General features: G+C 42.3%; 1 protein-coding gene across 2 annotated transcripts in view; it reads right to left on the bottom strand.

The window, feature by feature from the left end:
• TRPC5 (transient receptor potential cation channel subfamily C member 5) overlaps positions 1 to 26,591 on the bottom strand; it is a 103,731-nt gene that overhangs the window by 25,265 nt on the left and 51,875 nt on the right. For both annotated transcript variants that reach the window (XM_032702098.1, XM_032702099.1), the window contains exons 4-7: positions 13,117 to 13,453; positions 9,852 to 9,991; positions 5,604 to 5,926; positions 1,062 to 1,257 (exon numbers count right to left, since the gene is read on the bottom strand). In XM_032702098.1, the coding sequence (XP_032557989.1) occupies positions 1,062 to 1,257; positions 5,604 to 5,926; positions 9,852 to 9,991; positions 13,117 to 13,453 (996 nt within the window). The remainder of the gene's footprint in view (positions 1 to 1,061; positions 1,258 to 5,603; positions 5,927 to 9,851; positions 9,992 to 13,116; positions 13,454 to 26,591) is intronic.

The raw sequence follows: 26,591 nt of genomic DNA, 5'->3' as shown, positions 1-26,591 counted from the left end.
AGACTTGTCCAGGAATTTGGGAATGGAAATAGCAGGACAGCTGGTGCTGCTTCTGGTTTTTTTTCTGGTTTATCCTCCATTCTCTAGAGTAAAAAAAAGGGTCACCTAAAGCAGAGGAGCAAGCCTCTACTCTGCTGAGGACAAACCTGACTTCCCCAACTCCTGTTCCTGTTCACAGCTGATGTAAGAGCTCACCACCTCACTATGTCCAAACCTACCCTGTTAGGGGTCAGAACTGGAAAGCAAGTGTCAAGTGGTTTACCTGAAGTACCGTGCACATAAGATTCCTTCCATGCTGCTCCTGACCTGAAGAGCCTTAAAATGTAGAGCCATGCTGCTTTGGCTTTCAATCTGCTGACAAATTTAATCATCAAGGTACAGATTGGCTTTTGAGTACACAGAATGAGATTACAGTAGAGAAACCAGTTTTCAACATTCAAATGAAATTTTAAGTTTCAAACTGGCTCTACAGCCAACTGGCAGCCCTGAGCTGCCTCAGCTCAGATCCATCCTGCACTGAGATTGCTCAGAAATCCCAGAATATGGGTTTGCAGAGTCAGCTGCCCAGAGGCTGGCTGGTATTACAGATGGACATGATCTGATTTCAGGTGGGAACACTGTGGAAAAAGAAATTGCAGGACTGGGCTCCTTACACACACAGTTTCACATGAGAAAATAGTAAGAGGATAAAAAAATGTAATATAACACCCACCTCTCAAGTCAAAATGAAGCATCAGGAAGCAGTGGGAAGGTTTCCCTTTATATTCTCTCTACCACAGAGTAAATCAGCTACTAAGGACAAGGTGGTCAGTGAAGTTACTCTACAGGAGGAGACAGGGGCATATCACAGCCCATAAGCCTTTTCCAGCTCAGAAGCACCACAAACAGAGCAAAACCTCCTCCGCAAGCATGATTCAGGCTAGTGAGCAGAAATCCCAACTACCTGCTGTCAAAAACTGGGGGCAGCACTCTCCAGCATCCCAGAAGGTACACACTTGCTGTAAGTCAAACAAACGAGGCACACAGAGAAAAATAAAAGCAAAAAGAAGGAGATAACTCACAGCAATGAGCTGGTAGGAGTTGTTCATCATGGCTATGAGCATGTTCAGCAGCACAACAAGGGAGATGACATTGTAGGTCCCAAACATAGTGGCCCCAACAAATTCTGTGAACTCATGCCTGGCTTTCACGTTGGTGACATAGAGGTTCAGCAGACCGAACACAGACCAGAAGAGTGACTGGAGGGTCTCGAAAAGTCTGCAAAGAAAAAGATCTTTACTTGGCTACCTGATGCTGGGGGATGGAAAACAACTCCTGGTTCAGGCAGTCTTTGGGTAGGGAACACAGATATTGGGAGACATCACAGAGCAGCCTCTCAGTACAACCATTTATCCTCCCTGGGCACAGTCTGTGCTCCAGCCACAGCGACCCACTGGCCAATGCATCTGGGAATTGTGTCACATCAACAACATTTGTGACCCGTTCAAGAGCCCTGTCCGTGTCCTTGTGAGATGCAACCAGCCCAACTGCCCCAAGGAAACCCAAGGCTCCCTTTCCCTCTAATTAAAACTGCCATGCTGAGATACTGCTGTTATCTATAAACTCTCCTGTTTAATCACTGCCTGCATCATTAACGTGTCTGCAGGATGCATGTTCAGGGAACCCATCCCCACGTACAGTACGAGCATGGCAGTTAAACAGTGCATAACAATGAGGCACCATGAGGTAAGAGAGATGAGAAATCACATCCACTTGCACCTCTTGCTCTAATATAGGCTGAGAGCTTGCAATTGCTTCAGCTGTTATGACCCAGTCTGTTTGCAGTGCACCTGCCCAAAAACACTGCTCACTCTGGCAGGTTGGTGCAGCAGCTCCCACCCATCCAGGGCAGAGCCCTGGGCAGCACCTGCAACCCCTGATCAGCCACGACATCACAGTCATTCAGCTCAACAGTTTTTTCTTCTTTCGAAGTCTTTCTCTCCACAGATGAACCAGACCCAACCTCACTGTGCTGATGAGATCATACCAGGTCTCTCTTTGCTTCAGCCACAGACAAGTGACCTTTTGCAGTCACATCAGATACGTAAGCAGCAATCTAAATAATTGCTCTATTTGAGCATCTTTCTTTTGGCTTTCCAAAATATGATGTTTATATCATCCAAAAATGACATTTATATGCCAGTTTAAGCGTTTCCATTTTGGCCTGAGGTCAGCAGATATTTTCAAATGCAACAACTAGACAAATCAATACAAATAACTCAGATACTTTACTTGACATACCAGGAATCTGTTCTTCCAGCATTTCCAGGCACCTGTTCACATGTACCCCCATGCCTTATATGAGGATTTAGTTTCTCTGTACTTTGTGGATGTATCTTATGTTTTTCACTGGCCAAAATCATAAAGACTCTTTAAAGCAAAAATTCTTTCTTCCAAAAGTCGTCAGGCTGTTTGGTACATTTATTAGATAAAAATAACTGAGGTGGTAAAATAAGGATTAACCAAAGAATGCTAAACTTTTCTCTACTAAAAATGATGGAGTGCTGGCTATCTTTCAAAATATTTATAATATTTTTACTATTAGCATTAGAAGTACTGTTTGGGCTGTAGGTTCATGGGAGGCAGAGAATTGCTCTGGAGGCATAATATTAACTATCATATATATAATGTATATATGTATAATGTATAATTCAGGTCCAGACTAGGGCCAACATATTTACATGTGGACATGTGGTCCCCCTTGAAAAAGACATATGCTGGTTCCTGCAGCTCTGCACAGCAGTAAGGCTTGGTTACTCTTTCCTTAGTGTTTAATGACAGGACAGATCCACAATCTCTTTTTACAGTATGTGTTTCAGGTAGCACTCACACTACTCTGGGAAGCAGCTTTAAAAAAAAATGGAATTTTGGAAATAGTGATTGAGAGACTGTCCCGTCCTGCTGAGTGTATTTTGTACCTTAACCAAATAGGAGAATTCTCAAAGCTCCATCACTCTCCATGGCAGCTGAGAGAAAGCAAGTGCCCCCCTCTGCCACAGGAACCTGCACTCCAGGGGAAATGGCCCCAGTGAGGACACAGCAGGCAGCAAGGTGTGACTTCCTGCACCCCTTCTTCCTCTTCCTCACTCTCTTCTTCCTCCTTCAGTTGCCAGCATCACAGCTATGAACATATTTTCCAATCCTGTGCCTAAGCAGCAGGCACTCTGCTGAAGGATGGCAGGGCCAAAGCAGAAAACCTTAAATTATTCATGACTTCCTCTTGTTGCTGTCACAAAGGATTATTACTTTTCCATGATCTGTGTTTGAAACGCAGAAAACTTCCTCACAAGAAAATATTAAGCCCACCCCTTTGAGAGTAACAGAAAATAATGAGCCAGTAAATAGGTGTCACACTTGACACAAGCTGGGCACACACAAGGGGCATCCTCTTTCCTTCCCTGGTAAAATTAGAGCTTATTGTGTGACTGCCTAGGAATGCTGGTGGGAATCACAGGGCACTCACTGAAAGCTTTTTACATTTATTCCTTCGTTAGGAATGAACTGTGAGCAAACTTGGGGTACCACCAGCTCTGGCTGAACTGGCTCCAGCCATGTTTGCTTTGCCCCAGCTCAACAGTGTTTGGATCTGCAAGCTGCTCCTTCCCAGCCACTCAACCCATGCTGTGCTTTTGCTCACAGTCAAATGTTACCTTCTACTAGGGGTGTTAATAACGACTATTTAAACTTTCAAGAACACGTTGAATAAATTTCTTAAGCGAGTCTCAAACAAAAAGTACCTGCAGAGTGTTCTGTCCCCTGCCAGGAGACCTCACTCTAATGGATCCTCTCCCACTGAGATTTTGTTTCACACAAACCTTTGCCACAAAGGCTGAGCCCCCTCAATTTCCTTTCTGTGCTACATTCCCCTTGGCAGGGGGGTTAAATGAATGCTAGGGTAGGAGAAATTGTGGTCTGTATTTAAGCTGATCTGTACACTTTCTGCTAATTCTGTATCATTTCTAGCTCCCAAGACATTACACCTTACAGACTTGAGGATGGTTGTTTTTCTGAGTCAAATCCTGCTGTTGTTTTCCACTAACCTGATACAATGAAATCTGTAAAACAACTGGCTTGCAGTGGTGACAAGTCCAAACCAGAATGCTCAACTGAATGCATCTGTTCACTGTACAGATGAAGGCAGGAAAGGCAGGATTTGGTCCTGAACTTTGTGGGTTTGACCCTTTCTGAGGTAGAAGTTGCCCCTTAACACACACTGTGCTGGTCAAACCTTCTTCCCTCTGCTGCATCCATATGGACATAGATCAAGGAACATTACTTGTTATTTAATTCCTTTGCCTGGGCAGCACAACATATTTCTGGGGCATGCAAAGCAATTAAACAGAAAAACAGACTGAAATCTTTAATTCTGTTTCTCATTAGCACCGTGCAGTTTCGTTCACTTCCTCCAGACAGACAAGGGTTTCATGAGAAAATTAATCAGGCCTTTGGTGGTCCTGCTCTGCAGTGGAAAATGTGCCTGATCTACCTGTTCTAAGGTCATGATGCTCCTGAAGGCATGAAAATCCCACACTTCTTTAAGGAGGGAGCCCACAGGACAATGCTGGACCCTTTCCTCTCCCAACAGAGTCATGTGGCCTCAGCCATCATCTGTTTTTGATAACAGTGCAAATATGTCCCAAATCCTTTCTTAACCCCAAGCCTTCAGCTGACAGAGGGTGGAGAATTATCGGGCATCATGACAAGTTTCATTTAATTTAGCATAAAATGGTGGACAACAGTTTTGTTTTGCTTGTTTGTAGGGCATGGGCCTTTTTCTAGACTGTGCTTTATTTATTTCTCTTCCCATTGTGAGTTAAGTACTGTGCAAGCAGCAAGAACAATTGGGTGGGGGCTGATTATTATAATTATTTCTACTATTAGTAATTAAAACAAATACATCAGAAAGACAATTCATGTTATTTTTCAGCATGTGCTATCTCTTTCAGCTCTGCCAGCTGTCCTCACAGCAATTTCCATGCCAACATCTCAGTAAAGTACCAGCATTCCCAGCAAAAAGGGTTTTGCTGGGATTTTAGTCTCAGCCCACTGCAAGGAAATCAGACAAGCCTGCAACGTCATGGACATGTAAAAATGGTCTAGGTGAGATTGTTGTTTTTGCTGTATGACATTATTTATTAATACCTTTCTTTATTAGGTTTATCCCTTGTTTTCTACATTTTGTTCAGCTTTGCCTCCTTTCCTCCAGAATTAGACAAAAAAATTACTGTGGCAAAAGGATACTTGCTTTCTCAAATATACTGAAACTGTACATAGTCATAATAAGGTTTAAGTTGCAGGATCATGTAGGGAGACTCCTTGGTCCAGAATTAAAACAACTGTCTCCCACTTCTAGACCTAAGCAAGAGTCTTTCTGACAGCAGAGCTCAGCAGAATGTCTGCCCCAGTTAACTCACACCTTTCCTGCAGGGTCAAACCCCTCTCCTGGTATTTGCAGATGAATAAATAAAGGCACTTTCAGTGCAGTGACAGACAACAGGCAAAGGCAGGTAATGTAGGGGACAGTGGAAGTCACTCTTAAAAACAGAAAGGAAAGAATATCTTACGTGGAGAAGGCATTGTTCTGTTTCTCACATCGGATCCCCTTGCAGTTGTTGGGCTCCTCCGAGGCACTGGTCTCATAATAAAAATAAAGCTGGTTCAGTCCATTTGCAAAAGCCAGAAGCACCAGACAGTAGATAAAAAGGAATTTAAGGATGTCCAGCAGCATGCGTCCCAGAGAGATCTGCAAGGGTCCCAGGTGGGAATTGGCTGTAAAAAGGGATATGAGACGCAAGGAACTTAAAATGTTGGATATTGCAAAGAGGGCTTCTGCAATGAGGGTCGGGTGCCACATTTCCCATTCCTCCCTTGGACGGGAACCATTATACTGAAAGAAAGAACAAGAAAGAAAAGTGAATTATGTCGTAATTACTCAGAGATAACTCAAAAAGCCACACCTGCTAATAACAAACCCTTCATGGGTAAATCCTAACCAGCACTGGTGACACAAGAAGTACTTCTAAACTTTTATGTCTCAGCTACTGCCAGACTAACATTCGGGATTCAGGATTGAAGCTGATTTGATCAGGGCAGAGACTTTGGTTTAATGATGCCTTCTTATGAACTGCCTTCTAGATTGTGACCCCCTGACAGAGTGAGATGTGGGCTTCAGATATGTTGGCCGTTCTTAGCCTAAATTTAGAAATTCGAGATTTTTTAAAATTTTCTGAATTTTGAATTTTGGGTTCACTGTATGTGGGTTTGTTAGATCCATGAGATCATAAATAATCTCCTTCTCTTTCAGCATTTAAAGGGGTTCAGATTTTAGCAGGATCCAGAGAGAAATTCACAATTACTTTTTTTTCTTTTTCCTCCTAAATATGACTGCACATTCAAAACACTGCACATTCTAGGAACAATGCGAGGGAGGGAGAAGGGAGGGAAGAAGGAAAGCAATGAGCTATCAGATGCTTTCCTTCCCCAGTAACCTCAAAAAAAAAAAAAAGTGCCAACAGCCCAGAACCAAAATGCTTTCTTCGTATTAATTTTCTTATTAGTTAATTTGTCATGGCAATTTTAGGAGAGTGCTAAACCAGAGGTCTTAATTACAGCTGAAACACTGAGTGCATCAACCATAACATTAACTGGGTTTGTAATGGAACTGTAAAAGCAGGACCATTTTCTGAGCAAAGTGCATCCAGATGCAAGTAGGTAACACAAAAGAGCTGGTTCTGTAAATGTAACTGCTCTGGTTTAACTACACTGGCACCAGATACTGGAGTCAAAGACATTTAATATCAAGGAACAATTGTCCCTTTAATATTTTTTTCTGCTCATTTAACATGTATAACAAAATGTACTTAGAATAATAGAGCCAGTGTGTTTAGGACCCCTAAAATAATTTTTGTACCTTTTAAAAGGAAATACTGCCAATATCACACTGACAGTCAAGATTTCAGGGACTTTCTATTTAAATCTCAAGGTTCAATATATGCTCCCGATTTTTTCAAGGACGTAGCTAAAAGCAAGTTGATATTTCAAACTAATCCTCTGTATGAAGGAGACGAGACATGATACAAAGGCATTTCAGCATGACCTCAGATTGCTTCTGACATTTCCAAACTGTTCTTTATTACATGAACATCATGGCCTGAGCCCGTTAGCTTGATTTAAGATGGGTCTTAAAATGTTTACAAACAGGCAGGCATGTTAACTTCTTGTGGCTATCCAGCAGCAGAGGTGGGTGGTTGGGATCAGGAAGCCTAGACAGTAGATTTGCAGAGTTATTCCCAATTCTCTTCTGCAGCCTGGCTGGACACAGCAGCCCAGGGGCTCTCTGCTAGGGTTTAGCAAAGGCTGCACATAAAGGTATGTGAAAAGGTCTTCTGTGCCTCATACCTATTTTAAAACAACTTGTTAGGGTCATATTTTGCCCCTTTATAAACCGATGGTATATCCTTCCTTGGAAAATAGTCTCTTCAGAGCAGCCTGGCCTCATAGGTAACAGTGAAATCTGCTGTTTCATTAGGGTTATCTAATGAAGCTGGGTATCTGGGAAGGCTGCAGTTACCTAGCTTAGTGTCTGTTCAGAAGATTAAACACAGCAGAGATGTACACAGAATAGTACAAATAAATTACATCAGGCTGTTACATTTACCATTCCTCATTACATGATAAATCAATGCAGCAAATGAAAACTGATTAAGAAGGTATTTCTACCCTATAATTAACCTGAAGATTTAATTGGTATCGGACAATATTAGAGCCAGGTCTCGGAACCAGATAAATCAAGAAAAAAAAATCTTCACGTAAAAACAAGGATGGAAAACATAAATGTCAGTATGCAATTTAGTTTTTCTGATATTTGGCAGGAAGTTAAATGTCCATGTAATCCTTTGAAGATCTCAGAAGCGTTAGAATATGGTATATTGGCATATATCCCAACCTTTTCCAGCTCAGGGCTGTTCTATAAATAACAAGTTGTGTCGCAAAATGGTTTGAAGCCATTATCAAAGTTATAAATCCTCATGTTTCAGAGCATACTGCAACCCCTAAGTGACACAGGTCAGAAGGGAACTTCTGTGGCCATCTGTTTCAGAACTGATCCTGTAGCAGATTTTATGGACCTCTCAGAATTGTCTGACATTGATCCTCATTGGGTGCTGACCTTAGATCAGCCAGGTTTAATCCAAGAGGGTCTGATCTCTACTCAAATAGATACATTCCTGCTAAGCTTCTTTTGTGTGCTGGCATATAGGTCTTTGTATTTAACCTGCAAGTTTCTGTAGTTCTTACAGAGTACACAAACAAAGCTGTATATCATTTGTGCCTGTGGTTTGGCTGTGAGTTTAAATCTCATTATGTGACTGTATAAATCCAAGGATACACAGCTCCTCTAGTAATTTGTGTGTGAGAAAGAACAGGACTGTTAACATTTTAAGATTTGTTCCCAAATCTTACAATTTCCATCATTTTTTTGTTCTGTTTGCGGTTTAAAGACCAACCTTTCAAGTCTGTAATTTCCTCACCGGTTCTGAATAAAAGAATTAAGTTGGGAGAATAAAAGACATAATCTGTTCCTGCTTTGATGCTGTTACAGAGCTGCCTCTTCAGGGAGCACCATCAGCTTAAAGCTTTTCCCTTTGAAAACATGACTCACCAAGACACAACCTTCAGCATTTTACAAAGGCCCCATAGCAGGGCTGTTTGCATTTTGGAGTCAATGGGCTTTATGAAATTTTCTCCTCTTTCCCTCTCTGCCTGCATACATGCTGGGCAGGACTAAACAAGGTTGCTTTGGAGAAGGGCTTGTCCTGATTACTGGGAGCTTGGCTACAAGAAGTAGTGCCCTTCTACCAGGGCAAAACCAACACAGTAGCACAGCAAAACCAGAAAGGGTGTGAGTGGCCCAGGAGCAGAATCCAGTTGCTTGATTTACACCTGAGTAATTACACTGACTGCAGTGAACCTACTGCTGATTCACACCGAGGAAAGAATCAGGCCAAGCACGAAGCTCAGCTGAAGCCAAAGAGAGCTATTGCATAAGGAATTTTACAGGATGCCATTTGTGTCTCATGTTTGAGAAAGGGAGACAGAAGGAAAGTGCTTCAGGCCACCCTCTGGCTTCAAACCACATGCATATGCTAATTTGGAGCATCAGAAGTTTATAAATGTGGAAGGTGCTTTTGAGGATGAGTTCTGATGTGCACTCCTAGCACAAATGGAACACGACAGAGAAGAATCTACAGGATGTTAAAGCCCCAGCTTGCTCCTTTGTCATTTCCCTGACAATAATTTATGTATTGAAGAGTAAGTTGACTCCTTTTTATCAGATAGGAGCCTCCTACTAACCATCTTGCTTTTCTCAGTAGACCTTTCACAAACTTCTGATTAGCAATCTACAGATCTGGAGGATTAGAGATTATAAATCTTGCCTGTAGATTTTTTAAGATAACCCTATTCTTGGTTTTCCATTTTATTTAAAAATCATGTTTTCACTATGTCTAACATGGTTGAAGGAGGTCTAGTGTCAGTATGGAACACGAACAGCTTTGGCAACTGAGCAGCTACAAAAGGGTCAGAAAGTGGGGAAATTTCTACCCAATGCCCAAACAATCTCCTTAATCAAAGAGGATGAGCAGGACATTCATTCTCCAAACAAATTAATAAGCTTTCCAGGTGAATTTTCAAAACTGGACTGCTTGAAAAGCAGCTATTTTCTTTGATCTGTAATTTTGATTTGTACAGTTTTTACCCTGCATACTACAGTTCCCACAAGCACATTACAAATTCTCTGTTCCAAGTTACTGTACCTTGACATAGGCAACAATTTTAAGGGAGATAGTTGCAAGATAGAGGGAGTTCATTGCAAAATCCATCAGATTCCACCAGTCATGTACATACTCATTGAATCCACCATCCCACATTTCCTTGATTTCTCCCCAGATAAAACCTGTAGAAAGAAAGGCAGAGAATTCATTGTCATGACGAGGCATTATTTCCCATTAAAGCACTGTGCATATCTGATGTACTGCCAGACAACTGGAAATTAACAGCTTGGAAAAAATGTCTCATCCCTTCTGCCTTCTACAAAGTGTAGTGCTGCTGATTATGAGACATTTTACAAGTCTGTGGGGAATGTAGTCTAAAGAAAGATGAAAAGACATTGGTTTCCTACCCAGAGCTCCAGATACACACACGAGGAGACTGCTTGAAATATGTTTATTATAACCAGTATGAGTGGATTGGCTCAGCTGAAATTTGTTCAATGTGAATAAACTATTTTAGCAACTGTATCAGGTGTTGTTTCTAATAGATTTTCTGCTCTCATAGACACTCTAAGCAATTCATTCCCCTCTTAGACACTTTTTCCTGACTTGCTCTAGCAACACTAGTACCAGCTTCTACGTGCCAGTACAGTTCCTCCCTGACCTGGAAATATCACACCAAAGAAGGAGGATGTGAATTCATTCTCTCTGCTCAGTCACTGTATTTATGCATCTTGCTGAACAAAAAGCCCACAGGGATTATTTGTGAGAAAAGGTAAGACTCAGCATGAAAAAGGGCACTGCAGCCTGGCACTGCCTCCCTTGGCAGTGACTCATCTCATGTCAGATGTGGCCAGGGGTCCTGTGAGGTGAGTATTTGTTCCCAAGGATACAGCCAGAACCCATCATCTCAACTCTGAAATCCCTTCTGGTAATAATTTTTGGCGCTTGCTAGTGCTCACTGTACCTCCTTGCAGCTGGAGGAGTGAGGAGCAGTTTCTGAAGTTCTGCTAAACTCACCTGGCATACAGTTATGATTTTAAGTAACTTGTATGTCCTTTACTGTAGATCTGTTTAAGTATTTTTGAAAGCCTAAGTCCCATTAAAAAGTAAATGGCAGCTAGGCTCCTTCAACCCCTACATGCTTCTGAGAATGTCTTTAGAGCCCCAGGTATTTTTGAATTACCCAGTTTCCAATATTATCCTTGAATGAAGACCTGAAACATGTGTGAAAAGACAAAAAACCAAAAGCAAAACAAAAAACAACCAACAACCAACCAAACATAAAATCCACCCCTCCCCCCCCCCCAATACACCTCCAGGTTGTTACTAACATAGTTTCTCAAATTGCTGCCCCTACCTAACCACAAGATACTGCAGTGGTCACTGATATGCTACTTGCAACTCAACTTTAAGGAGCTGAAAGTTCAATTTAAGAGCAAGTAAAATTGAAATGAGCTGCTGCACACACCCAAATATCAATCTGACCTGTTCAGCTGCCAGCCAGCAGGTCAGCAGTCAGACAAGCATAATGTCAAGGCCAGTAAGGTAATCTTATTACAGCTGCCTCCATGTCTTTGTATGAACACAAAACAATAAAATAAAATAAATCAGTGAAAAGAATCCTGTTGAAGAACTCATACACTGTATTTATAGTGAGTTATCATTGCTGGTTACTATAGTTACAGCAATGCTGTGTGTGTCTGTTCTCTCTCCTTTTATAGTGGAAAATATTTCATAAATAATAACTTTTAATCAGGTGAAACTGTTCTAATTTCTCCATTTAATAAACAGTCCTACAATATCTGTATTTATCAGAAACAAAGGAACTCAAGAAGAGGAGGCAGGTGTAAGACGTGTTTTTTTTAATGGATTATCCTTCTTTCATCTGCAAATCAATTTTGTTGACAAGCCTGCCATTTCCCTCAATTTTAACCACAAATTTAAAGTGATCACCTAAGCTCAGGGAAGACATTTAACTTCCTCAGCTTACTCTGAAGTTTCTACCAACATCTGCATTCAAATGCCATAAATCAGTTTGATCAGACAATGAGGCTGTGGGTAGAGCTGTGCAAGGAGTACAGTGCCCTGGGTCACCACCCAAAGTGATTTGGGAACATCCCACTTTCCTTCCTTGTTTTGCATCAGGTCTGGCACAGGGAACAGCTGAGGCTGTTCAGCACAGAACCAGGAGGAACACAGAAACAAGGAGCTGTGTCCTAGTGCTACCAGGAGAGAGGAGCCAGCAGGTATGGGAAAGGAGAGGCTGGAGGAGAGCTATAAAGGTGTGGAAACCATTGCCCAGTGGTTGTCCGTGTCACTGAATGTGCCTGGAGACTTGGGGCTCTGGCAGCTCCCAGGAGCCATGGTAGGTCCTGCAGTGGGAACTCCAGCACTGAGCAGGTCTGGCAGTAACACCCCAGCTCACAGTGGTGCCACATGCTCATGGCACAGCAAGGGGGATGGGCACTGAATCAGAGGAGACCTTGTGCTCCTGATGGAGCCCACAGGTTTCCACTTGCTGTTGTGTTAGACCTCAGTTTGGAAGGCTAAATAGTCTCATCAAAAATATATCAAACTATGCTTGTCTGCTCTTCTCCCATCTCATCTCATCTCAATCTCATCTCATCTCACTCACCTCATCTCACCCTACCTCACCTGTACATCCCAGTTGTGGTTGCCCAAGCCAGACTGGAATAAGAGCCTCATGTTTAACCTTCTTATAATCAGGGCTCTCTCCTTCTCCTGCTTATATTAGAGTATTTGATGTTGATTTGGTCAGTGATTATCAGCACAGAGTGAGATTTATCTTCCCTTTTTCGCCTTCCTGTAGGTTATTTAGGAGTCTGGCAGCCCAGGAATAAACTGGGCTGGTACCTGCACACTGCCTGGGGCAGCCAGGCAGGGAGCAGGTAGGAGCAGAGACAGGCTCTGGGCACTGCCTGCTGCTGTGTACCAGCCAGCAGAACTGAACCAGCAGGAGAGGTGACACTGTGTGTGACCCAGAAGCTAATTCCTAACCCTCTCCTTGCACAGAGCACGGGGGAAGCAGGGAGAGAGCTGCATCTGCCACGGTTTATTCAGGGTCACGTCTAAAGGAAAGTCAGATGGCAACAGAACAGCAGAAGAGCCCTAGGCCAGCAGGATCTGTTGTTCCAGAAGGAGCTCAGCTGTTCTGCACAGTTTCTGGAGCTGGCTGCCAAATCTCTTCACATGCTGATGATGCTGAGATCAGGAATGAGTCCCCACACAGTTGCCAAGGGTGCCAGTCAGGCAACTGTGGCTCAGCTTTGTCGTGTTTGGGATTTACCTAGAACCCAGGGCAGGATCATCCACTCCACGATGGTGGGAGGTGGCCCCTGCATGTGAAGGTCAGTCCTGACGATGTGCTGCGACGCCAGCAGGAGCATGAAGAGGAAGGTCAGGTAAGAGCCAGTGTGGCAGATAAACTTTATAAATGGCTTTTTAATGAACAGTCCCAGCCTGCTCTTCGGTGCAATCAGATACGCCACGGACAGCACGGGAAACAGCAGTCCAATGGTGACACAGGTCAACAGTTTTACTGCCCAGTGTTTCCGCCTCCATCCTGGAAAACCATCGTACCAAAGTGTTGCTAGTAGCTGCTGGCAGTTTGGCTGAGCAACAAACTGAGGAGGAAAAAAGAGAGAAAGACTATTACTGATTGGTGCTTCATGTGCACTCCCCCTCACATATGTGTTAGAGCCCACACAAACCCTCATAATACGTTCAGGGCCAGCTATGGGGTGGAAAAGTGTATTTTGGAGACAGAAGGGAGAAAGGAGGCAGCTTTCGCTCTTATTTTTCTATGTAAGATTTAAGATTTCTTCTCACAGAAGAAGTATTATTTTTCTATTTGAAGCATCCTCATGTAGATCAGCCACTCACCACATAAAAACCTCGTGCAAAAGTTACACAATGAAAATTTACTACAAGCTGTTTCTCTTCCCATGTGTTTGAGCACGTTTCTTTTCAGAATGTTTCAGGTTTCGACTGCCTCAAACAAAGCACTGTCAGCATCTTCAAGAAGTGACTAGAAGATGAGACAGGAGGGAAAAGGTGTAAACCTCTGAGTGTGTGTGTGTGTGAGAGAGAGAATGTCTCCAGAATTGTGGGGGGTGCTGCACGTGGCTCTGTGCAAGGAGGCCACAATATGTGTGGGTGGGCTGGGCATGAGGCAGCAATGTGAGGTGTAGCCAGGTGACATCTGTTGGGAAGCAGGACAGCACATTTGTAATCAAGCCTCGCCATTCAGGAAGAGAGCAGCTGTAAAATGCAGGAGATTAAATGGAGGCCAAAAGAAATCTTTGATCACAGCACCAGAAGTGACACCCGGGAGTTTACTTTCACTCTGTAAAAAATAGCATTGTGATGGTGATTTACTGCATCTCAGTGAGTCCACACCAGACATGCTTAGGTTGCACTGACTTCAGACTGTTCTGATACCAACCAGCCTCTGGGATTTCAAACTCAAGCCACGATATTTCTGCTCTATGCCAGAAGACTTTATGTTCCTGATTATACCCAGACAGCCCCATGGTTTTCAAAGCTTTTCAGACCCAGAGATAACTAGAGATGTCTGCAAGACCAAGACAACTGTGTTTTTCTTTACGTATTTGATTTCTAATCTGCACTAGAAATTCAAAGAAAATCTCAGCCATTGTTCTGAGGATGCCTGTTATACTCACTGTGCTGTAATTAAACCAGAAAAATTAGCTTAGCATGGATAGAGTTTTGGATAAACATGCTCCTGTAGCAATATATGTATGATTGGACATATCTATATCAGAAAGAATCACATTTGCAATGGACACAACAACAGTTGTAGCAGCATTGATGAAGGAGAAGAGACCTCTTATGAAGGAGGTTCAAAGCAGGGAGTAACCTGAAGATGACATTACTGTTCACTACATTTGAGATCAGCTCAGTTGGTTAGAGCACAGTGCTGTTAACACCAAGGGGGTGGGTCTGATCCCCATATGGGCCACTCACCTAAGAGCTGGACTCTGTGATTCTGTGTGAACTTGGCTCACCTGTATTCAAAAGGGATCTCTGGAGGGATGTGGTGCCACCACACTCTTCACTGCCCTCAGGGAATATTTTATCAGGCAAAACACTCTTTCACCACTGCAATTTAAACCAGCTCTGTGAAGGAATATGTTGTAGTACCAAAAGGGCTACTGAATACAAGAGTCCTTCTGTTTTGCCACCCCACACTGGTATGATTTTTTGCCTCCAGAAGAAGCACATATATATTACTACTGCCCTCAGTGACTCATCCTGAGTCAGCCATCCCATGTGCATTTATGAGACAGGTACCAGGCTCTTCTTGTCATGTCCAAAGGTACCTAGACATTCCTGTAGCTCTTAGTCACCAGGAGAACAGATTCAGTGTGAAAGAGGCATTAATTTAATAAAAGCTTTAGCACACACTGATATTTTTTTAAATATTCATTCACCACAAAAGCTGCCCAATATTGGGAGGACTTTGAAGTGCAGTTCTCAGAGCAGTCTATATCAGCAGAACACTGTCACCACCGTGTTCAAAGTGATTAAACCAAGGTCAAGCGAAAGGAAAAATTAGTTGCTCAGTGTGATGAAGTTATTCACTTTTATAAGTATTTTTAGATTCTGTTAATATATTTTATATATTGTAACAAGATGTTTGTATTAGAAACAGACCACTTTTGGATTGGGCAGTTCAAATATATAGAATGACCCAAATCAGCATTGAAAATAAGATCTCCAAGAGGACTATCTGGCATTTATGAAGCTGGATTTTTATGTGTTATTACAACAATAAACTTCTGATGACTTCTGCATCTAGCATACAAGTATGACACTCTGTCCCAGAGGGCTTTGGGAAAGAATATCAGAAGAGGATGTGATTTGGAATCAATCTGCACATGCATGCAGCAGAAAGTGGGCAATAGCTGACAGGGTCTTCAGAAAAAGCCAAGACCTTGTAATGATCAGAAAAATGTCATTGTAGCATTTCCACACTTGGGGACAGTGATTATAAAATCACGGAATCACAGAATGGTTTGGGTTGGAAGGGATCCTAAAGTTCACCTTGTTCCACCCCCTGCCATGGGCAGTGACACCTTCCACCAGCCCAGGTTGCTCCAAGTCCCGTCCAACCTTGCCTTGGGCACTTCCAGGGATGGGGCAGCCACAGCTTCTCTGGGCAGGTTAAAGAAACAGTTCTACAGAAACCAAAAAACATCAAGCCTCGATGGCTGTTTGGTTGGGTTTTAATCTCTGATTTCATAAGGGTCAGTGCTTTATGCTTAAAATCTAGAAGAAACAGAAGGTTACACTGCTCTATCTTCTCATTTAAGATCCCAAACAGGAGCTGTTACTGGATATGCTCTGCACTGATTTACAACTCCTGCTTCTCTGACATGACGCACAACTCTTTTTTCTTTTTCTTTTTCTTTTTTTTTTTCCAGGAAGAAAATGTTATAAACACATTTTCTCTTTATCACATATGATAGAAAGCTCTAAGGGGAGAACAAAACTGTTTTTCCCTTGAGTCAAAGTCAAAGTCATTTGAGAAATCAAATGACTATATGTTCCTCTGGTTGCTGTGCAACTTGCAAGCATCTTAAAAGTGCCTCTTCTCTGCCTAATGGCTCATTTCTAAAATCTGCTTTCTCAGTTGTATCTGATGTTAGTTCTTCAAATGGAGAGAAATTCACACATCATGAAAGAGCAGCTTTAAAGAGCAGATTGGCAAAAGGGAATGGAAATGGAAAAAGCCATTAAGTTTTCCGATCAAGCCAGTCCCAACCTCACTGAAAATGGCCCATGGGAAATTTAAACATACACAGAAAGAGGCTCTCCCTAATGTCACAAACCATCAGATGCTGTCTTTATTAAAGACAAGGCCAAGCACTTAAAACTATAAGTTTTACTAATTTGTATTAGTCCAACTTACTAACTACAGATTTAAAATCAGTAAATATTGCTGCTTAAATCTCCAGCAGTGCAGCTGGATGGAAAAAACAAAAATTTCCAGTTTGCAGAAACACTGGAATTATGAATTATCATGAAGAAGTCAACTAAGCCATTGGTGTGCTGGCTAAAGAATTGATTGCTTTTTGGTAACTTTCCTTTCCTTGTTACTTAGACTAAACCATCAAATTCATTTACTAAACTAAACCACTGAATGTTCAACTCATTAAATGTTGTCTAGGATTCATAGCACTAAATCAATGCACATAAAATACAAGAACATGAAAAAGCTTAGTTACAGCCCTTCTAGGCTTGAAGTAGCCTGAAATCCTAATAATATTGTGGAACTTCTGTTATCATCCATCATTTCAAATTCCTTCATAAAGTTAAGGAAATTTCTTCAGTGCCAATAGCAGAACTGAGGTTTGGAAAAGCAAGGTGATGTCTTCAACACTAGACCAAGGCCTTTCCTAAGTCAAAGTTTAGTATGAGCCTATAAGTACGGGCCCAAATATGTTTTCGCACCTTTTTGCAAAGCCTTTCATGTGCCATAGATAGAAATAGTGCACGTGCATATCACAGCCTTTTATCACTTCACATGAATGTATTGTGTGTGACAGGATTTGGTATCAGTTGAAGCTTCTGCACAATGAAAAGCAGAGATGCTGATAATTTAAAAATCTGCTTATTGTCCAGTTTTGTAGATGGTCCAGAATGAGAGGCAAATGTACTGCACCAGGAGCTCTGTTTGTTTAAGAGAATATGTGACTACAAATCACTATTTCTCCAATGCTTAACAAGCACAGTATGAAGCATTTTTTCCAAGGATTGCTGCATTATAGGAGCCTCCAATCTCTGTTAAAACGGCAGCACAAGACACCATCCCACGAACATGACAGAGAATGTGCTGACAGCTGAATTAATGAAAAGAGATGCCTCCAAAAGGTGGCATTTATGCTCAATTCAGCTAACGCAGGAACTAAACATTTGATGCTGTCCTTGTTTGTGGTAAGAGTTAATTTTCTTCACAGTAGCTGGTGTGGAGCTGTATTTTGGATTTGTGCTGGAAACAGGGTGGGGATGTTTTTGGTGCTGCTGAGCAGCACCTGCATGGAGCCAAGGCCTTTTCTGCCTCTCCTACAGCCCCACCAGTGAGTTGTCTTGGGGCTGCCCAAGGAGGGGGGACACAGCCAAGGCAGCTGACTCCAGCTGAACCCAGGGATAGCCCAGACTATATGGCTTCATGCTGAGCATTTAAAACTGGGGGAGAAGGAGGAAGAGGGGGAGATATTTGGAGTGATGGCATTTGTCTTCCCAAATCACCGTTCTGTGTTACAGAGCCCTGGGGATGGCTGAGCACCTGTCTGCCATAGGAAGTGGTGAATGAATTCCTTGTTTTGCTTTGCTTGCATGCTTGGCTTTTGCTTCATCTATTAACCTGTCTTTATCTGAACCAATGGGTTTTATCACTTTCCTGATTCTCTCCCTCACCCCACTGTGGGGCAGAGAGCGGCTGCGTGGGGCTGAGTTGCCAGCTGGGGTGGAATCATGATGGATGCTCTGAAGCCCATGGTATTGCTGGCACAACATTGTCCAGGGTGATCCTCACTTGTAGACAAGCCTGCAGATGCATTTCTAGAGGAGGTAATCCCAAAAGCATCTCCTTCTCCATGACCTGTCGAGCAGAACCTGTCCCTAGCTGAAGATATACTTCGCTGAGATGCAACTCCGAGTCCTTCTTGTGAGTCCACCACCCCTGCATCACCTGGGAGCAAGATGTTCTGTCTCCTGGCCTCTGAAAATGGGGATGACTATCTTTGCCTTTCCAAGAAGTGAGATCAGCAACTCCAGTCATAGCTGTGAAGCACTCTGAGGGTAGAGACTGTTGTAGTACAAAGTCTTTTATGTTCTCTCTTTCTTCCTGTCTTGCCAGGGTCTTTGTGTAACATTTGGCTTGCAGCTGGATCATGCTATTAGAGAACTTAATCTTCAATGTTCATCATACTCATTGCCACCTAATCCTATACCAAGGAGAAAATTCGTAAAGGAAAAAAGCAGCTGCTGGATGGAGTGTCTTTTTCTTATTAACTAATCTTTACTGATATTTTTAAGTCACCTAAATTCTTATTGGGAATTAAATGCTTTCTGTGTGCTCTACCATTAATATAAATATCAAACACAGAAATTATGTTCCACCCCCCTCCCCTTATCTATGGGGAAATCCCTGATCTCTCACAGTCATAAGTAATTTAGGATCAGACACAGATGGGCTGAGATATGAATGCCTCTGGGAGCAACTGAAATAGCTCCCTGATAGACATCACAGGGGCTGAGCACAGTATCTCTCTGCCTTTATTCTGATTATCCTGACGGCTGCCAACAGCCTTTTCTGTTTGGAGTTTGTTGGAGTTCTTGTCTGTACTCTTGCTGTGGATGGTGAGAGTGAACGCTGTTCACAGATGAATAATCACTAATTTGTAACTGCTGAGCCCTGTGCTAATAAGCAGGACAGAGTTTTTCTATCAGTCAGCTACACCAGCTCCCAGGGAGGTTCCCACTGAGACCCAAACATGGCATGGGAGCCATGGAATTAAGTTCAGTTCCCGTCTCACACTCATTTGAGTAGGTCAGATTCACTGTACCCCAGAGCATCTCAAACACAGCAGCTGGATGCCTGCAAGGTTACTGGGTCTGGGGGTATTATTATATGCTATTGCCTTCTACAATTAAAGCTATTTTGGCTTTGGAAAGGTAGATTTTCACACGAACTGAGGTAGATTTTGCAGCCTGTGTGACAGTCAGGCAACTGCAATGTCTGATGTAGTAGCATAGGTATGTATTTTAGTTAGATCTGCAATGAAGGTAGATTTCCCATGACCCCAAACTCTCATGAAGAGGACAAATGCCATTGCCATTCTCCACTCAATTGGAAGTCCTGTCCCATCCCACAGAGGTGCTGCCTTGCACCTTCCCCTCTGGCAGATGGAAGGGAGATGTCTCCAAAGACACACATCTCCCCCTGTGCTGGGGAGCACAGTGTGGCCAGGCAGGGTGGGAGCAGCAAGCCTGTGCCCCTCATCTCCATCCCACATCAGTGGCAGGGGTGACCCACTCAGACACCGCAGCCGGGGTGTCCACCCCACACACCCCAACACAGCTGGGGAGCCTTTGCACTTGAATTTTCAGAATTAATTGCCTAGAATTTCTTTCCTCCCATGTAGAAAAGTCCTGCACTGTCAGTCCTATCACAGACTTGGGTTTATCAATCAATGCCACATCTTAATGTCTTAACCCAAAAGCTTAATACACACTGTCCAAGAGCCCAAGCAGTCTGTAACACTTGGTACAATGGATCACACCACTCAGTGAAGTGATCATCTTTACTCTGACTTCAGCAAGGTGAAATGTTATGCAAAGAACTGGACTTTCAAAATCCAGCTTCTTCCTGAACTCCCAAATCCTGTGGATGCTCCCACTAAGAACCAAGTAGCACAAAACACTTCCAGGGCCAGAGAAACCTTTCTGCCTCCATTTGTACCAAGGAAAAGATCTTCTGAGGAAGAATGGAAATGCAGTGGTTTGATTGCTCTTAAAGGAAATTCCAGTGGGCAATACTCAGAGCCCCATTTCTAAATTATCTCAAGACAGGAGAGAGAATCTGTGTGTGGCCTATTTTGATGCCTACTGCAGAGAGCCAGTGAGCCCTGTGAGACCAGATATTCTAGATAAGAAATACCAGCCTCCTCAAGTTTGCAGTGTTGCAAATGGTGAGATGAATAAGAAAATCCTCTTTTGTAGCATATTTCTTTTTAAAGTTCAACCTTGTTAATGACTGAAAAGTTATTTACATTCTGCTGCTGAAGTGTGAGCTGCAGAGGGTAAACACCTAATGGTTGTTCATCATGTTAATTAAGTACTTTCTGCAACAGGAAAAAAAAAAGGAAGAAATAAGACAAAGTAGTTGGAGGGGAGGCTGTATAACTTGGGACTACAACTCAACATTCCTTATCACATACTTCCAAGGGATAATCTTTTTTTTCTCAGAATGAATATCGTATCAAAAACACAGCTGCTACTCACACACCTGTTAGTACCAGCATTGAAGCACTGATGCAAATCCAAATGGCAGCATTCCTGCCACTAAGGAGATCACACAGCTGAGCTGGACTGAGTCCTTCAAGCAAATCTGGTGCTGCCCAAATTGCTCCAACCCTCAGCTGGCGAATAAAACAAACTCCAGATGAACATGATCCTCCACAGATGAACATATGGCCTCAAATCAGAGAGAATTTGTCTAATCTGTTCTTAAAATATTTTAAATTATGATGCCATATGAATCTTAACTAAAGGTCTTCATACCACATCTCTCTGATGATAGCACACATGAACTCAGCTTAAGCAGTAGCAATTGCAAATTCAGCAGTGATGTGAATGCTGGCAAAAGGAAAGACTGAATAACCTCTCAAAGCCTGCCACAGTTTCATCAAAATTCACAGTTTTAACACATTCATGTTGGATTTGCTTAAATTATTTAAATAAAAGTCCCACATAGGACAAAGGCAGATGCTTGCAAATCCTGGATGCCTACCCATGGAAGAAGCAATTATAAAATCTTTAAGCTTGTAATTAAATTCATGTCTACTCAGAGTGCTTAAAGGTGTGTTTAGCTGTAGGTTTGTATTTACGGCCGGTGTCAGCAGGATTTAAGTGCATTAAGTTCAGCAGTGAATAAAGTGGAGGTGCTGAACAGTGCTCCTGCAGCAAACACCCCACCAGAGCAGGGTTCCTCTGGGTCAGACCTTGAGCAAGAGCCCACCATCGATAAATAAATTCCTGAGGGATGTATTCCAGCAAGCATCCCAGGATATGGTTCTGTTACAAAGATTCAATAGATCGAGGCTGGGTTTCCAAAGGCAGAGTGCTGCAGTACAAGCAAGCACTGAATACAAGCAATATACCTCAGAGAGAGTCAGTGAATCCCCAACACACACCTGGGTTCCAAGAGCTGAACAGGACATACTGGACACATCCTCAGAAGCACTGGAAAAACACTCAGGCTAAAAACCATTTGGAGACAAATCTTTTAGCGTTTCCTAAGTCCTCTTGCAGGCAGCACTTCAGCAGTCACAGATCCTGGAAATGAATACTGGGAGCTCTCAGGGGCTTTAGGTGAAGTGGGGAAGGTATTGACTTTTAAATAAAAGGCTGGGTTTATTCTCCCTAGTGGATTTCTAACATTTACATTAAGTAAGTGATAAGTAAAGCAAACATGAAAACTTTAAAAGTCATTCACAAGTATATTTAAACACATACCTACTTTACCCAATTACTGTTAATAAAAAGTTCTAAAATTATTTTTCCTTTGCTTCCTCTCTGACCTGACACACATCTACGCTGAAACTAATTTTCGGGGTTTTTTTCTTTCTTCTTTTTATCTTTTCTTGAATGAGTAAATTTACTCCAATATCCATGAATGAACAAGTTAGCACAGTATAAACACTTCTCACATTCTTGGGAACCTCTAAAGGCCACCTCTGCTCCTGAGTAGTATCGCTGCTGAGGGGTGAGGATGTTTACTCAGCCAGCTGGGGTTTGTAAGGAACAAGAACAAAAATTGCAGTCACAACTTTTAAATGTCAGTCTGCACAAGATCTCAGTTTGGGAGGGTGTTATGATTAACCCATCTATTCATCTCACTTCTCCTGCAGCAAAGACTTATGAGGTAACTGTTCTCAGTCACCTCGTCTGGACAACGATGGATCTGATGTATACGTGGGAGGTGCAAGGCTGTGGAATCTCAGTTCTTTTCTGTAGAGGGTTTCATAACTCATTTCTCTAAGCCACAGAAGTGAAGTTGAAATTCACAGAAATCGGGTAAATACCAGTGATCACTTCTGTACCTAAGTGAAAGAATCCATAGCAATGGTTTTTCTACAGAGTGTATTATTTCAGGGTGTCATTCAAAGTGAAGTATGAAATAACATGATATACTCTTCCCCAGTGATATAAAGCTGACTCCAAATACACTCCAGACCTTCAGATGTGGGCATACTGAACACTTGGCTGACACCATACAGAAGGTGTCACTTCTCTCCAGTTTTTGTTGTCTGTAGAAAGCCCATCACTCATGTCCTGTACTTTGGCTTTGGCTTCCCAAGCCTCTTCTCTTGCTGGCAAGAAGACTGATGGGGAACTTGCAGTTAAGGGAACTGACAAACTCACTCATCCTTGAGTGTTTTTAAAACAGTGCAACCTGTTTAGCTTTCAACATATTTCCTGTCTTTGTCCAGGAGATCATTAAGTCAGAGGCACAAGGCACCAAAAATGACTGAAAGAATGATCCTGGCATTTACTGCCTGCTATACATCACACTAACACAAGCAGAGTCCTTGTCCTTGACCAAGGTTTTTTCTTCAAATTTGCACATGGTAAGATTAGTCAGAGATGATTTTGCTGTCAAAAGAGAGTGTTCTGCAGTTCTGCTCTGTGACAGCTGCGATATGTGGCTAACCTTCATCAAGTTAGAACATTTTGGTGTTACATGAATAATATACCAAATAATACTGTTTCCTCAAATAAACATTCAAGTCCACTTTGTCAAACTGGTGAACCACCGGTTCTCTGAATATTATTTATTCTTCCAAGTTATACTTGGAGAGAAGTTATACTTCAATGACTCTTGTCCTAATTTTTGTAACAGCTGCAGAGGTTAAAATTTCCATGATAATTTCCAAAACTGAACGAACAGATCTGGCAACTGCACGAGCCCATAGAGTAGGGGCTCTGAGATATGCCCCACCAGCAGTCAGCAGGAATGACTCTTTTAAGGGTGCAAATATAGACAAATCTCCCCACCTGCCACGCCAAAGTCCTGCCTCTGAGACTGCTGACAACAGCTCTGTTAGCACCACGTGCATGAAAGCCTGCTGGGATTGAGTTTGAGAAAAAACAGCTTCATTTAGCACAGGCCATTGTCCACACACCAGGTGGGAACTTTGCTGCATACAACAACGGGGGATTGTTGTATGGAATGGGTGGTGTGGGAAAACGAAAGGTCACATTTGCACATTCAGAGCTTCTGAAATCCCTAAACTTACACTCAGGTTTGCGTGTAGAACAGACCTGGACATGGTGTAACCACATCATCCTCACCATCGAACACCCCAAGGGATGTGGATGTTCCAGATTCACTGGAAATGAAAACAAGCTTCCACAAGGAGCAGCTCTGCTTCCCCTGTTTAGTCCTAACGAAGATCTTTTCCCAACCTGGTATGATTTCCTTCCAGAAATCCGAAAGTAAAAGCCTACTTATGCTGTGCATGCTCAAGGAAGGCTTTTCATTATGCCTTTAAAGAGCACAATGCAAATATTCAGCCCTGTATCGTTATTCCCCCAGGCAGTATAGCAAGAAAATAGACAAACCCACAGGAGAAGAACTTAGCTATGCCTACAAGCAAGGAAAGATCTGTGGCCATCAGGATAGAAAGATCTGTATCCATCAGGATACCTGAATGGCTTTCAAAATGGGTAAAAAGGTGCAGGACATGAGCTTTGATTTTCACAGATCTCGCGTTTCATTTTTCATGCATCTCTGATATTTTTATAAGCTCTTTTTATACACTAACTGAAGGGCCCTCAGAAATTTTCCAGGTTTATGCATGCTCCCTGGAGAGTGATGCTGTGCTTCTGACTGCAGCCACACAGTTGACAAGAGTCAAGACACAGTGGAAAAATATGCGGCACGGCAGGAATGATTATTCATTTACTCCAGTACTGTATCTCAAGAGGTACTTGTCTATGTAAATGTCCTGGGGAAAAAAAAAACAGGACTAAAACTGTTGAAGATTCATCCTGAAGAGAAAACAGCAAAGAGCAATGCTTCTGAATTGGGAAAGCAAACAAATCTCTTCCTCTCCTTTCCTGCCATCGATTAGAGCACAGTGATGAGGAGAGACTACAGTTAAGATTTCTGAGAGGAAATTTGTGCACTCCTTTGATCTAATTCCATGAAAGTGCTAAGCAATATAGTCACAGGCAAAAGAATTTCTTTTCTGAGTGTCTTGTATTGTGTGCGTTTTTTACAGACACATAAACTAAACCCCGAGCTATTTGCCAGTACCAGCAGCAGAAAAATCCATTAAAAAACCACTACTGTGATGTTTCACTTGGTTTTGAAGATGTGAACGACCTGTGACAGAGAACAGGAATAAGCTGGATGTATATTGCTATTCTTGTGGCACAGCAGAATGTTAAATACAAAGAGAAATCTGCCCTTCTAGACCTCATTCACTGCTACACTATGGTTTTCTACATTATTGGCAATGTAAAAAAAAAACTTAAAGGACATAAAAATTCTGTTTGCATGCTGCCTATGCTCTGATTCTCTAATACAACAATACACACTGTATAGGCAACTGTGCTTTACGTGACTGGCAAGATCCTAAGAGATGACTTTTCCCCATCTTTTCTTAGAAATGCAAACAAATTAACAAATGCAGAGCTAATTTGGTGCCAGAAGAGCATAGCGAAGACTGATCCTCAACAGCTGAACTGTGTCTTTTTGTATTAAATTCTCAGCATCTTTCTCCTTCCAAAATTAGTCATGAATAAAAGAACTTGAGAAGTCATAATACACAGTCAAACGCTATATACTACACAGCATTTATGACAAACCTGCTGGTCTCTTAGACCAGAATTACTGCGATCCTTCCAAAATGATTTCTTTAACAGTGGACTGAGAAAACTGACATGTCTGTGCTGGCTGTAATTAGTCATGTTTCCCAGTGTACTAGTGCTGTCATCATTTTTTCTAATATTTTGTGACTATCACACAAACAGGGATCACAACTATTAAGTCCTTCCTATCTTCTGGAGAAACGATCAGGGCTCTTTTGCAAGTTGAACCTGAGGACACAACCATTCTACACCTGAAATGAGAAGTGAGAAGGAGCTTCTGAACATTTACTGCCACAAAATATACTACAAAGTTACCTTAGGGCACATTTTAATCTTTCCCATATAACTGAGTTTTCTCCATCTGCCTAAACAGTAATTTACCCTTTAGGATTTACGGGCATATTAAAAACAAACACGAAAAGCAAGAAATTTATTCTCCATTGTTTTGACCCTCCTGCAAAGGAAAAAGGTCTTCTTCGTAATAAGTGACGCATTTGTCAGTTTGTAGAATATTAAACAGGTTTAATAGTTGGGAATAATCAAAACTTCTACCTCCCAGGGTTTTTTGGTGAAAAAAAAAAATAGAATAAGAGATTTTTCTATCACTGTAAAGACAAACCTGTATGTGTGTCATGAGGCAGAAATGCACTGGCAGTGGGATGTACCTGGGGGTACAGGCTGAGCTGGAGCCCTTGGGATGAGGCTGTTCTCTTTCTGAAGGAAGAACTCAACTGAAGTGGTTCCCTTTGCTAATCCTTACTCACATTGCTCCCTGTGAAGACTGAGGCACTCAGGCCAGGTTAAAAGATAAATCGTGTGCCCCATGAGCGTGTTTACAGGACTGGGTGCAGAGAACAGGGGGGTGTGTCTGTGGCGGGGCTGATTGCTAATTGTTTGCTAACACTTAAAGGGCAAGATCAGGTTTTTCTCTAGTAGCTAAGCACCAAAAGGTGAAGCTAATTCAGCAAATGCCTCAGCAAGATAAATGTCTAATCTCCAACGGGATTTAGGTACTTAACCAGATTATACTCTGTTAAAAAATTTACTGTCTATTCATTTGCACAGTTAGCACTTATTTAGCTTTAAAAGCCTTCCTCCAAGGGCACAGTTTGGAGCAAGAGCACACAGAATAAT

This window comes from Chiroxiphia lanceolata, chromosome 14, assembly GCF_009829145.1.
Source record: "Chiroxiphia lanceolata isolate bChiLan1 chromosome 14, bChiLan1.pri, whole genome shotgun sequence".
Lineage (NCBI taxonomy): Eukaryota > Metazoa > Chordata > Aves > Passeriformes > Pipridae > Chiroxiphia > Chiroxiphia lanceolata.
The sequence above is the reverse complement of the archived record's forward strand: the minus strand, read 5'-3'. Positions and strand labels throughout refer to the sequence as shown.